Here is a 15,443-nt window from a genome sequence, read left to right as displayed (position 1 = left end):
CTCACATGATATCAGTGCAGGCAGTGGCAGGTCAATGTTTTTTATTGAAGAAAACATTTTTTATTTTTTTTTAAGCTGGGTCCCCTCCCTCAGGGACCCAGTCGCAGTTCCGCCCCTGCATGGGTTAATTGTTTTACAAATTTATGTTTATTTTTTTAACCTCTTTCCATCAATTACCATTACTGTCGCTCCCATTCCCCTTTACAAAATAAAAAACAAAACTAACAGGTGCATATACCACTACTTGGCCTGTATTTTGCCACATATCTGCTGTATTGTCCTGAGCAAAATAGAAGAATAAATAATTGTGCTCGGAATCAAGTTTATTAACTGTTTTTTTTTCTCCCTTTATTAATTTAAGGTTATTACAAACATTGCAGCAGTACATTCTTTACCCAAATATATTATCTGAGCTAACACTTACCTGACAGGTAACAAGTACAGTGATCATATCTTACCCTGTGTTGGTCCTTGGGATAAATTGAAGAAATGTTTTCTTATTGTTAAAATGTATTTAATGATAGAAAAAGTGCCAAATACTCTTCCTGGCATGTACCAAAAACAGAAATGTGATGCTTTTTTACTATCTGACTATTGGGAGACTATGATTTGTTACATTTAAAACAAATTTCTCTGTATTCCTAAAAAGCAGATGAATTGATCATTAAACGTACAGTTGGATTTACTGTCTGTGCGCACCTCAGTAAATAATCACAATAAAAATATAGAAGTATTATGTTATAAAAATATGGCACAACTGTATTAAACCCATCTCTACCCTACGTATTACGTAAACTTTCAAATGTCCTCATTTGTTTGTCGCAAAACTGAGCCAGTCCTGTTGTACATCACAGTTCAAAGGCTTGTTGGGTTTATGATCCTGATAGAACCAGTTAAGAAACAGTGCTGTATCAGTTTGGTTTGTGGATATGGAGCTACTATCCTCTTGTCATGAAGCAGTTTCATCAGCAGTAACAACGTTTTGCAGTGTTTTCGGAATGACTCCCAGTCTCTGCTGTGAATTATTAGTTGTGGGTCTAACCGCCCAGCAGAGAACTAATTGTGCAAATAAGCTCTGTCTGAGACACGTGCCTTCCTGCGCTGTTGTTTTTATTTATATTTTAGAAAAAAATCTCCATTAAAGGTTAAAGAGGATCTCACTCCATCTCTTTAATGGGTCTAAATCCGTCCATCGTGCCATTATGGGATTTGCCCACCATACTGAAAACTTCATCCAAGTTATGAGTTGAGATTGGCTGCCGATAGAGTGGATTGGAAGCCTAAAAGTCAAAGAAACAAACACATGTTTAAACATATAAGACTGTGATTTATTGGCTGCTCACTGACATTTGTTAACTATGACTGAGCAAATACCATGTAATTCTCACCTCTAACAAACTACATCATAATAAGGGAGTAAAATGGTTGGAAAAGGTTTCATCAGCCAATATTAGATTTTTTTTTTTTTTTTAAAGGGGATGTGGTGTAGCCATTGTTGTGATCCACACACTTCACATACGGCATATACAATAGGCAGCACGCTCGACAGTGCTTTCTGGTGCTTCTGCTGCTTTCTCCCTCCCAAGTACAGCAAACACATGGTGCAACTTTACTTTATGCCTTCTTATTCCTGGCCGCTAAACCTAGCACTATAGGCATTTGTTGCAGCGGCACCCAGTGCATTCTCTCAATTCTACACATCTGATGCTGACTGTGCCTAATGATCATTCTCTCCCCAGCACTAAAAGTGCTCTGTGCATCTGCACCGGATGATCTCTCTCTCCCCAGCACTACAAGGGCTCTGTAAATCTGCACCTGATGATCTCTCTCCCCAGCACTATAAGCACTCTGTGCATCTGCACCTGATGATCTCTCTCCCCAGCACTACAAGCGCTCTGTGCATCTGCACCAGATGATCTCTCTCCCAAGCACTACAAGCGCTCTGTGCATCTGCACCTAATAATCTCACGCTCACCAGCACTACAAGCACTCTGTGCATTTGTACCTGATGATCTCTATCCCCAGCACTACAAGCGCTCTGTACATCTGCACCTGATGATCTCTCTCCCCAGCACTACAAGCGATCTGTGTATCTGTACCTGATGATCTCTCTCCCCAGCACTACAAGAGCTCTGTGCATCTGCACCTGATGATCTCTCTCCCCAGCACTACAAGAGCTCTGTGCAACTGCACCTGATGATCTCTCTCCCCAGCACTACAAGAGCTCTGTGCAACTGCACCTGATGATCTCTCTCCCCAGCACTACAAGAGCTCTGTGCAACTGCACCTGATGATCTCTCTCCCCAGCACTACAAGAGCTCTGTGCAACTGCACCTGATGATCTCTCTCCCCAGCACTACAAGCACTCTGTGCATCTGCACCTGATGATCTCTCTCTCCACAGCACTACAAGCGCTCTGTACATCTGCACCTGATGATCTCTCTCTCCCCAGCACTACAAGCACTCTGTGCATCTGCACCTGATGATCTCTCTCTCCGCAGCACTACAAGCGCTCTGTACATCTGCACCTGATGATCTCTCTCTCCCCAGCACTACAAGCACTCTGTGCATCTGCACCTGATGATCTCTCTCTCCCCAGCACTACAAGCACTCTGTGCATCTGCACCTGATGATCTCTCTCTCCGCAGCACTACAAGCGCTCTGTGCATCTGCACCTGATGATCTCTCTCCCTAGCACTACAAGCGCTCTGTGCATCTGCACCTGATGATCTCTCTCTCCGCAGCACTACAAGCGCTCTGTACATCTGCACCTGATGATCTCCCCCCCAGCACTACAAGCGCTCTGTGCATCTGAACCTGATGATCTCTTTCTCCAGCACTACAAGTGCTCTGTACATCTGTACCTGATGATCATTCTCTCCCCTGCACTACAAACGCTCTCTTCAACTGCAACTGATGATCTCTCTCCCCAACACTACAAGCGCTCTGTGCATCTGAACCTAATGTTTACTCTTTCCCCAGAATTACAAGCGCTCATTGCATCTGCACATAATGATCTCTCTCTCCACAGCACTACAAGTGCTCTGTGCATCTGTACCGGATGATCTCTCTCCCCAGCACTACAAGCGCTCATTGCATCTGCACCTAATGATCTCTCTCTCCCCAGCATTACAAGCACTCTGTGCATCTGTAACCGATGATCTCTCTCACCCCAGCACTACAAGCGCTCTGTGCCTCTGCAACTGATGATCTCTCTCTCCCCAGCACTACAAGCACTCTGTGCATCTGCATCTGATGATTTCTCTCCCCAGCACTGTAAGCACTCTATGCATCTGTACCTGATGATCACTGTGTCCATAGCAATGTAAGCAGTCTGTGCTGCTGTACCTAATGATCACTGTGTCAGTAGAACTTTAAGCACACTTTGCATCTGTACCTGATGATCACTGTGTCTGTAGCACTGTACGCACTCTGTGCTGCTGCATATAATGACTACTGTGTCTGTAGCACTGTAAGCACTCTGGGCTACTGTACCTTATGATTACTGTGTCTGTAGCAATGAAAGCACTCTGTGCTGCTGCATATGATGATTAATGTGTCTGTAGCAATGAAAGCACTCTGTGCTGCTGTACCTGATGATTACGGAGTCTGTAGCACTGTAAGCACTCTATGCTGCTGTACCTGGTAATTACTGTGTCTGTAGCACTGTAAGCACTCTGTGCTGCTGTACCTGTTAATTACTGTGTCTGTAGCACTGTAAGCACTCTGTGCTTCTGCATATGATGATTACTGTGCCTGTAGCACTGAAAGCACTCTGTGCTGCTGTACCTGATGATTACTGTGCCTGTAGCACTATAAGCTCTCTGTGCTGATGTACCTAATGATTACTGTGTCTGTAGCACTGTAAGCACTCTGTGCTGCTGCATATGATAGTTACTGGGTCTGTAGCACTGTAAGGACTCTGTGCTGCTGTACCTGATGATTACTGTGTCTGTAGAATGGTAAGCACTATAAGCTGCTGCATATGATGGTTACTGTGGCTGTAGCACTGTAAGCACTCTGTGCTGCTGTACCTGATGATTACTGTGTCTGTAGCACTGTAAGGACTCTGTGCTGCTGCATATGATGATTACTGTATCTGATACACTGAAATAACTCTGTGCTGCTGTATATGTTGATCACTGTGCCTGTAGCACTATAAGCACTATGTGCTGCTGCATATGCTGATTACTGTGTCTGTAGCACTATAAGCACTCTGTGCTGCTGCATATGATGATTACTGTGTCTGTAGCACTATAAGCACTATGTGTTGCTGCATATGATGATTACTGTGTCTGTAGTACTGTAAGCACTCTGTGATGCTGTATATGATGATCACTGTTTCTGTAGCACTATAAGCACTATGTGTTGCTATATATGATGATTACTGTGTCTGTAGCACTATAAGCACTCTGTACTGCTGCATATGATGATTACTGTGTCTGTAGCACTATAAGCACTATGTGTTGCTATATATGATGATTACTGTGTCTGTAGCACTATAAGCACTCTGTGCTGCTGCATATGATGATTACTGTGTCTGTAGCACTATAAGCACTCTGTGCTGCTGCATATGATGATTACTGTGTCTGTAGCACTATAAGCACTCTGTGCTTCTCCATATGATGATTACTGTGTCTGTAGCACTATAAGCACTCTGTGCTGCTGCATATGATGATTACTGTGTCTGTAGCACTATAAGCACTATGTGTTGCTGCATATGATGATTACTGTGTCTGTAGCACTATAAGCACTATGTGTTGCTGCATATGATGATTACTGTGTCTGTAGCCCTATAAGCACTATGTGTTGCTGCATATGATGATTACTGTGTCTGTAGCACTATAAGCACTATGTGTTGCTGCATATGATGATTACTGTGTCTGTAGCACTATAAGCACTATGTGTTGCTGCATATGATGATTACTGTGTCTGTAGCACTATAAGCACTATGTGTTGCTGCATATGATGATTACTGTGTCTGTAGCACTATAAGCACTATGTGTTGCTGCATATGATGATTACTGTGTCTGTAGCACTATAAGCACTCTGTGCTGCTGCATATGATGATTACTGTGTCTGTAGTACTGTAAGCACTCTGTGATGCTGTATATGATGATCACTGTGTCTGTAGCACTATAAGCACTATGTGTTGCTATATATGATGATTACTGTGTCTGTAGCACTATAAGCACTCTGTGCTGCTGCATATGATGATTACTGTGTCTGTAGCACTATAAGCACTCTGTGCTGCTGCATATGATGATTACTGTGTCTGTAGCACTATAAGCACTATGTGTTGCTGCATATGATGATTACTGTGTCTGTAGCACTATAAGCACTCTGTGCTTCTCCATATGATGATTACTGTGTCTGTAGCACTATAAGCACTCTGTGCTGCTGCATATGATGATTACTGTGTCTGTAGCACTATAAGCACTATGTGTTGCTGCATATGATGATTACTGTGTCTGTAGCACTATAAGCACTATGTGTTGCTGCATATGATGATTACTGTGTCTGTAGCACTATAAGCATTATGTGTTGCTGCATATGATGATTACTGTGTCTGTAGCACTATAAGCACTATGTGTTGCTGCATATGATGATTACTGTGTCTGTAGCACTATAAGCACTATGTGTTGCTGCATATGATGATTACTGTGTCTGTAGCACTATAAGCACTATGTGTTGCTGCATATGATGATTACTGTGTCTGTAGCACTATAAGCACTATGTGTTGCTGCATATGATGATTACTGTGTCTGTAGCACTATAAGCACTATGTGTTGCTGCATATGATGATTACTGTGTCTGTAGCACTATAAGCACTATGTGTTGCTGCATATGATGATTACTGTGTCTGTAGCACTATAAGCACTATGTGTTGCTGCATATGACGATTACTGTGTTTGTAGCACTATAAGCACTATGTGTTGCTGCATATGATGATTACTGTGTCTGTAGCACTATAAGCACTATGTGTTGCTGCATATGATGATTACTGTGTCTGTAGCACTATAAGCACTATGTGTTGCTGCATATGATGATTACTGTGTCTGTAGCACTATAAGCACTATGTGTTGCTATATATGATGATCACTGTGTCTGTAGCACTATAAGCACTCTGTGCTGCTGCATATGATGATTACTGTGTCTGTAGCACTATAAGCACTATGTGTTGCTGCATATGATGATTACTGTGTCTGTAGCACTATAAGCACTATGTGTTGCTGCATATGATGATTACTGTGTCTGTAGCACTATAAGCACTATGTGTTGCTGCATATGATGATTACTGTGTCTGTAGCACTATAAGCACTATGTGTTGCTGCATATGATGATTACTGTGTCTGTAGCACTATAAGCACTATGTGTTGCTGCATATGACGAATACTGTGTTTGTAGCACTATAAGCACTATGTGTTGCTGCATATGATGATTACTGTGTCTGTAGCACTATAAGCACTATGTGTTGCTGCATATGACGATTACTGTGTCTGTAGCACTATAAGCACTATGTGTTGCTGCATATGACGATTACTGTGTTTGTAGCACTATAAGCACTATGTGTTGCTGCATATGATGATTACTGTGTCTGTAGCACTATAAGCACTATGTGTTGCTGCATATGATGATTACTGTGTCTGTAGCACTATAAGCACTATGTGTTGCTGCATATGATGATTACTGTGTCTGTAGCACTATAAGCACTATGTGTTGCTGCATATGATGATTACTGTGTCTGTAGCACTATAAGCACTATGTGTTGCTATATATGATGATCACTGTGTCTGTAGCACTATAAGCACTCTGTGCTGCTGCATATGATGATTACTGTGTCTGTAGCACTATAAGCACTATGTGTTGCTGCATATGATGATTACTGTGTCTGTAGCACTATAAGCACTATGTGTTGCTGCATATGATGATTACTGTGTCTGTAGCACTATAAGCACTATGTGTTGCTGCATATGATGATTACTGTGTCTGTAGCACTATAAGGACTCTTTCCCTCCTCCTCCTTTGTCTATGTCTGCAATGGCATGGATGACCAAGGACATGCTCTAGATTCCAGGACAGTTCAGGTGAAATCAGGATATTTGGCAACCCTATGATTTATGCCGTCAAATGCTGAAGAAAACTGTATTTCTACTTCTACACCAATTAATCCAATTCCTTTTCTTTCCCCTTTTTCTACAAAACATTTGCTTTCAGGCACAGTCCCTGTTTCTTCTTCAGTGCTCTCCCTCTATTTCTCCCATTCCTTTTCAGTTATGAAATGACTGCCTTCCATATCGCCAAAATGAAAAAGGAAAATGATAAATGCGCTCAGCTCTGGAAATTTAGAGCAACTAGAATAGATAGGTAAACTTATTTCCCAAAATGCCTGAATATGACCCCAAAATCAAGAAAATATGGAGAGCACTATAAACAGCAAGGTCGCCCCTCAGATTATTGCTGTACAAATAAAATATATAAATCAAATTAAATAATTAAAAACACACAATGATCTCATACTAAAGATTCCCAAATATGGCTAAGCAGACCTAAACAGGTCAGTGGAATCCAGAAGAAATCACATTTAAGGGAAATGTAATCTGTTTAATAGACTTTATATTAACTAACTCCCTTTAATCATAGCATTTTAAAGGGCACTAATTTTGAGAAATCCAAAATCGACAGATTATTTAGCTAACTTGTAAACTGCATACAAAGGAGTGATGTGCAAAGGGCATACTTACCATTTCATATCTGGCTCTTGTTCGTTCATTTTGAAATTTTGCAAATTCACGCCTATCGTGAATAGTAACAAGCAACTTCCAGACTGCCAGAAGAACCAATCCAACCAGTAGAATGCTGCCCACTACAGCCAGCAAGACAGTCAGTGCGTCAGGTGCAGAGCCACATTCTGCGGAGGGTAAAGATTGCTGTAATATGCATGTATGGCAGGGAAAATGTAGCAATAATCTAGAGAGATTTTGAACTCTTTTATTCCCCAATTTGCAGTGATTATGTCCCTGGATTGCAAAACTATTTTATTATGTCCCTAGACAGCAAAACAATTACAATTTTGCTAACAAATTGGAGAATATATTTAATGGATTTATTTTAAATGCAAATTATTTGCAGCACTGAAGCATTTCACTGCCCTAGCTATTTAATTGTTAGCTACATTGTTCTATCCATGTATCTGCTCTATATAGTTGACAAGGGGGACATTAAACTGCATTTTGAATGAGCAAAGAAATTCAGGAGTCACAGCTTTGCAGATGAGGAAAGGATAGGGGGAGGGGTTGAAAAAATCCATAAGAACCAATCCTGCTCTGTATTTGACTGTTCTCTTCAACAGCACTTCACTCTGGTTGCACTGTGTTAATGAAAACTTACCGAGTGCAGTCAAAGTACAGCACTATTTGGAGAGAACAGCTTGATCTGGAGCAACGCTGCAAAGAAAAACAGCTAACAGTTCCTGCATTCGTCCCATTTTTTCTGCAGATATGCTGTATTTTTTTGCAATGACATCTCAGATCACAGCATGTTCTGCACATTCATTATTTTGCATTCATTCACTATTGTGCCTAGTTTTCCTTTAGCTTACCATACAAGGTGTGTTTTCTCCACACATACCCCAACCATAGGTATACTGTAGCTTTATGAACCCTGCAACATGCTACATAGCAATTACTTTGTATTTGTATAGGATATCATTTATATCATGCATATTATCCCCCACAACAAAGGAGATTAAAACTCGTCTCAACAAGGCTTTCAAAAACGATCTGGACATGTAAAAGCCTTGGAACGTTTTACATTTATTTGTTTGTAGATGCATCTACATGCTGTTCTCAAAATTGACCCCCAAACTATGTGTATTTTAAACTAGACAACCCAAGGTACCTATCATTGTGCCAATTACAGATTGTCCAGTGTAATTGTGGAAGACATCGGGCAACCCTATTAACTAATAGGAAAAAGCTTCCATACCTTTGAGATTTGAACTCACATTTTAGTTTTAGTTATCATCATATTGCATTGCAGCACCAGCAAAAATTGCCTGAGTACTCAGGTCATTGAGGAACTTTGGTCAGTTATAACAAAACTGCACTGTGCAGCTTGATAAAGTTTGTAAATTGATAAACTGCTTGCTCTTTGTAACAGCATATTGTTCCCTATACCAGGTAAGAGTTTTAATGGAAACCAGTTATTTATTTTTACTGACCTGGTTCCCGGAGAACAGTGAGGATAGACTTTTCCTCCTCTTCAGTGTACATAAATCTCATGAGACAGTCTTTCTCAGTCTTGTAACTGCACAGAACAGCTTCAGGATTGCTTGTTTCTGGTATGGGAAGACAAAAACAAAGTTATAACCAATAGATATTAGGAATGGGCAAATAGCAGAATTTTACAAACTTAAAAAAAATTATGTATATTTGTTGTAACAACCAAAAATAATCTAGCAAATACTCATACAACAGAAATGATTACCTGCATTTCAAAGGATCTGCATGCAAAGTAAGTAATTTAGCCAATTACGGAGCCTATATAGGAGGGTCAGGGGTTTGGATTCTCTGGAGTAATGGAAAAACCTTCATTTTTAGGGACGGGTTAAATGTAGCCAAAATAAATAATTTAAGTTACAGGTTTTTTTTTTGTTTTCTTGCTTTTTTTTTTTTTTTTTACATATTTTATGGTGAATGTAATTTTGAGTTTATAGCCTATGGAATCTCATATCTGCATACACTTATTATCTTCAGATTTCACAAACATCATTTCAATAGCTGCTAAATACTCAGTTCAAATTACTTGTACTGTTGGTTTTCTCCTTGTTGAAGTTTATAGACTTGGTAATAAGGGCCTAAAAACAAAATATTATTTAGCCAAGGTTGTTTTCACATGAAATCACAATCTTCTTATGGACTTGGCTCAAAAATATTGCAAAACAAACCTCAATATCATACAAAATAAATCTCCCCATACAAAGATTGTAACTTGTTTAGATCACGTAGAATCATTTCTGCTATGTTTTACCAAGTGTATGAGATGTGATTGCTTGGTACACTTATGAATATTCCAAATGATTCTAGCCACATTACAATTTGCTGCAACTTTGGGGGATTCATTTAAAATAATTGACAGAAGGTCAGCAGTTGGAGTCTAACCTTACCATATAGTTTTGAAAGTCAATCTCACTTTTCTTCGATACCTATCAACTATCATGTCATATGATATATTATGCTACACGTAACAGGACAACACCACAGGAAGCAATATCAGAGACTACAACCCCAACAAAACATCTGCTGACAAATCACTGGTGAGCGTGTCTTGATTTATCTAACTATATCATGCAATTTCCCTGGACCAGTCTATAGAATCGTAAATAGATATTTACAAACAATGTATCAAATATAGGAAGCATTTATGCAAACAGTATGACTTAAAAATTCACTCAAGGCCAATGAAGAAAGACTTAGGGATTTTGTGTGTGTGTGTGTGTGTGTGTGTGTGTGTGTGTGTGTGTATGTATGTATGTATGTATCTATCTATATATACATATACATATATATATATATATATATATAAAAATAGATATTTACAAACAATGTATCAAATCTAGGAAGCATTTATGCAAACAGTATGACTTAAAAATTCACTCAAGGCCAATGAAGAAAGACTTAGGGATTTTGTGTTTGTGTGTGTGTATGTATGTATGTATGTATGTATGTATGTATGTATCTATATATATATATATATATATATATATATATATATATATATATATATATATATATATATATATATAAAAACATAGAAATAGTTGAAAGACAGGATCCAGTGTAAATCCCACTGTGTCCACAACAATAAAAGCCAGCATGAGAGAGTTTCAAAATATCACCTTTAATGTTACAAAAAGCATAACGTTTCAGCCACACACAGAGGCCTTGGTCCCATGTATCATGGACACAGTGGGATTTACACCAGATCCTGTCTTTCAACTATTTCTATGTTTAAATTTACAATGGCCATAAAGTGGCCGATGATGTGGGTGCTGATCTTTGTATATTTTTTATATATCTATATCTCTCTCTATATATATATATATAAACTCACATTTTGTTCCTGTTTTGCAGCTAGTGTGCAGGCCAGTACCTAATTACAATATAAAGATTTGTTATTAAGTTGACCATTTTACTAAAATAGTTTTGCTGACATTAAAAATGTCCAAATAAATTCTTGAACTGACAGCTCAGCAGCATCTGGGATCATCTGGCGACGAGCAATGAGAAAAGGGAGGGGGCCAATAACATGGTGTCAGCTCCAGCTCTCCACGCGAAACGCATAACTCTGGGGAAGAATGGAATTCCTTAACATGCCAGGGGTTTCCTGCTTGGACATATGGACCAAATTAGCAATAGACTTAAATGTTTGAAATGGGGAGATGCAAAACATTAAGCACAGTTTAAGAAAACACTGACAGCTCACAATCTGAAAAAACAAACATAAGAGCCATATATCGTGGCAAAATATGTGTAATTAGAACAATAAAGTTGATTTATTCTATAAGAATTCAACTTTAATCCTTTCGATTTTTGAAGATGGAAATAAGACCAGGATCAGAATAGTATATTGTATACAATAACACTACTTTAGTAACTAAGTCATTTTTGGATTAATCATCTGGAACCAGCACACGGATGCAGCTAAAAACCTAGAATATCTGCATATTTACTACCCACTAGTCATACCTGGCAATGTCTTTGCTAAAAATACTACTTACCAAGCAAATCAACTGTGACAATCTCATCCTTACAGAGTCTGTGACATGTATGGTTATCAGCCAGTCGCCCAGTCTGGTACAATCTACATTCGATGCAATCTCTGCAATGTAAAAAACAGCACAAGATTTACTGAAAATTATTGTATATTGAGTTGGGGAGCTTGTCCTGAACACCTCTACCGCCTTTGAGACAATGTGGGACTAACACTCACAGCATTAGTCTAAATTACATTTTCATATGATGACAAATTGCTAACAATTTGACATTGGAAGTAGCAGGAAATACATGTTTGTGAATTTCAGGTGGGAGGGTAATCTCTACTCTGCCTCAATAATTAACCTTACAAGCTGATTAGCCCCTTCACTGCCAGAAATTTAAAGTAAGTTGCGCAAAGCCATGCGCGTCTACTATTTATGAACAAAGGGGATCCCAGAAAAGCTTTTATAACCTTTTGTCACATGACTGCAGTAGTTTGCAGTGACGTGCGGTGAGGCATTGGCTATAAAATGCCAGAGAAACACACACGCACACACATATATATATATATATATATATATATATATATATATATATATATATATATATATAAACATTAATGATACATTAAAACCATGTTTACTGTCCTTTTTTGTTCTGGGGGACAGGGAAATCAGTGAAAAGAAAAAAAGAAAATAATATGCTTATTTGACAAATGCAGCTTATAATTTGTGTTTTTAATGTTCCTTTAAACACATTTTTGCAAAACTGCTGCCATAAAGTTTCTCTAAATAGCACTCCACTTGTAATCTGGCCCTTAAAGGGACAGTAACCCCCCATATTTTCTTTTATGATTTAGATAGAACATACAACTTTTCAATTTACTTTTATGATCAAATTTGCTTCATTATCATGTTATTTATTGCTGAAGGAACAGCATTGCGCTACTGGTAGCTAGCTGAACACATCTAGTAAACCAATCACAAGAGACAAATGTGTGCAGGCACCAATAAGCAGCAGCCCCCACTAGCGTATATGTGCATATTCTTTTTCATTAAGGGATACAAAGAGAACAAAGCACATTTGAAAATAGAAGTGAATTTAAAAGTGCCTTAAAATTACATGGTCTATTTGAAACATGCAAGTTTAATTTTGACTTTCCCTTTAATTGCTAAATTATATTTTGTCCGAACAATTATTAATTTGCCAACAAAGAAAACAATATCTCTAAGAAAAAAATGTATTAGCTCAGAACATTATGTTGCGCATTATCCTCAATTTATGTGTGTTCTAATTACATTCTCTCAGAGTAGATTACATTCTAAATGTTTTTATCTGAACAGTTTATTACATCTCAATTAAAGATTAAATTGGTGTTTGTTGGTCAATAGAAAGGCTATTTATAAAAGACAAATTGTTCAATTAATTAAAAAATACAATTGTTTTGGTAACTAGATTGATTTTGTATATGTACCTCTACATTGGAGGTTTCATTTAAACAACACAGACACATTTAACAAACTAAAATAAATTAAAAAACATCCAGTATACAGCCATTCAAACAGTAATACCACAAAAAAAATAGTTTGACTAGATTCTGTCATTCATAATGAACTGTTTCTTTCTGCATATATACATTTAGTATAGCGGTTGCAATATTTTTTCTTTCCTACTGCTAAATTATATTCAGAACAATGAGAAATGTTATATTGTCTAATCCTCTGGTTAGGGTGTTAGCGATGTTATAGTATTTATGGGAGTTGTGCTGATACATTACAAATTAAATACTCTAAACTCAAGTTACATTATTTAAATCTCACTTTTTTCATGCACTAGACTTTAAAAGGGATATTAAACCCAATTTTTTTATTTCATGATTCAGACAGAGCATTCAAATTTTAAGCAACTTTCTAATTTACTCCTATTATCATTTTTTCTTTGTTCTCTTGGTATCTTTATTTGAAAAAGTAGGAATGTAAGCTTAGGAGACGGCTTATTTTTGGCTCAGCACACTGGTTAGCGCTTGCTGATTGGTGGCTACAAGTGCTGCACCAAACATGGGCTGGTTCCTAAGCTTTACATTCCTACTTTTCAAATAAAGATAGAAAGATAAAATGAAAAATTGATAATAGCAGGAGTAAATTAGAAAGTTGCTTCAAATTGTATGCTCTATCTGAATCATGAAAGAGAAAAATTTGGCTTAGTATCTCTTTAAATAACTTTGCTTCCAGTCTTGTATGTAACCAATAACCACTCAGGGGTTTTCTTGGCAACTATGGAAATGGCTCATCTGATTGTATATAGGAGAGTCAGAGGACATTCCAATGAAAAAAGGGGGGTGCCAAATTTGAGTACAAGCCAAACAATACATTTCTAATGCCATCAGCAGTTTAACATGCCTATATAGGGGAAAACAACAGTGTAAATGCTAGTTCTGAATTACTGTAGTAGAGTGCTATAAACTCAGGATAGGTTAAATTATTCAGGATGTCATAGCAAAAGATTGTGTATACAATTCATATTAAAGGCCATCATCAATACAATGTGTTCCAACATAGGACAGATAAAGAGTAAGAAACCATTCACTGCTCAGGATATCATTAAAAAAAGAAACGTAAAGTCCATTTATCAGGAAACTGGGAAGATAGAAATTGAAGAAACCGGGAAGATAGAAAATCCAAAACAACAAAGCCATCCTCAAAAAGATTATTTATAGCTGGTAAATGAGTCAAAACCAGCAATATGCATTGCAGCAATACTCACGGCACTGCGTGCAGAACAACTGCGCCTGCTGACAGAAGTAGTAGGTTGGCGTTGGTCCGGATGGCCAAACTTACAATTGAGATGCTCCTTTCTCCCTTCCCTATCCATATGTGTATATGTGCATGCTTGCTTCCAATTTCGCCGCTCCTTGCCACTTCTGAGTCCTAACTTAGCAGCTGATCTGAGGCTCAGACATTGTAAACGCTCCCTGGCCTTGTGATGAAGATGTTGTCAGGTGCGCAAGGAGCTGATTGGCTCCCCTGGGTCAGCTCCAAAGAGGCCGTTAATAGAGCGCCTCAAATGGGCACTAATGGGCCGTGCGATAAGCTAGTACCACCATCCACCAGTGGGTGGCGCAGCTATTGTGAGCCCATGGCCCAAAGTAACAAGCATGATGCACAATGGGGAGGGCAGCAGACCTGCTTGTGCATCTCCATTGCGCAATATGTAGGTGATTTTTTTTTAAACATTTTGTACTTTTTCTTTTAAAGCAGTGATAAATAAATCCTTTTTTGGCCTCCCCTACCTCTAGTGATTGCACGTCACTGGTTGTGTGTAAATATTTTTGGCCAAATAGTGGCATCAAATATACCAAAATGGGCCTAGATCAATACCTAGGGCTGTTTACTTTAAAGATATATATAGTTTTCATAGGTAAATCAAAATATCAAAAGCTCTATTTCTGTTTAAACAGAGTGATGGCAAAAATGCTAAGAATGCAATGACAACCATCCACTCCTTGGTGCCCCATGACAGTGCACAAGTGATCCCACAAGGATCAAGTGCCCCCTCTGGCTGTTAGGGACCATTCCCACATCTCTATTAGTGGCCAGATCTCCAAAAACATAACAAATGTAATACATTTAAAATATATATATATATTAAACACAACAAAGAATAAAACATTATTTTAAATGTATT

The 15,443-nt window shown here is 38.4% G+C and overlaps 1 protein-coding gene across 1 annotated transcript in view; it reads right to left on the bottom strand.

The window, feature by feature from the left end:
• Positions 1–322: 322 nt before the first annotated feature.
• Positions 323–15,443, bottom strand: part of LOC128645227 (integrin beta-5) — a 318,185-nt gene continuing 303,064 nt past the window's right edge. Inside the window, exons 12-15 of the mRNA XM_053698059.1 lie at positions 11,783–11,883; positions 9,224–9,340; positions 7,746–7,912; positions 323–1,280 (exon numbers count right to left, since the gene is read on the bottom strand). Of these exons, the coding sequence (XP_053554034.1) occupies positions 1,158–1,280; positions 7,746–7,912; positions 9,224–9,340; positions 11,783–11,883 (508 nt within the window). The 3' untranslated portion in view covers positions 323–1,157. The remainder of the gene's footprint in view (positions 1,281–7,745; positions 7,913–9,223; positions 9,341–11,782; positions 11,884–15,443) is intronic.

This window comes from Bombina bombina, chromosome 1 (assembly GCF_027579735.1).
Source record: "Bombina bombina isolate aBomBom1 chromosome 1, aBomBom1.pri, whole genome shotgun sequence".
NCBI lineage: Eukaryota > Metazoa > Chordata > Amphibia > Anura > Bombinatoridae > Bombina > Bombina bombina.
This window is presented reverse-complemented; position numbering and strand designations above follow the sequence as displayed.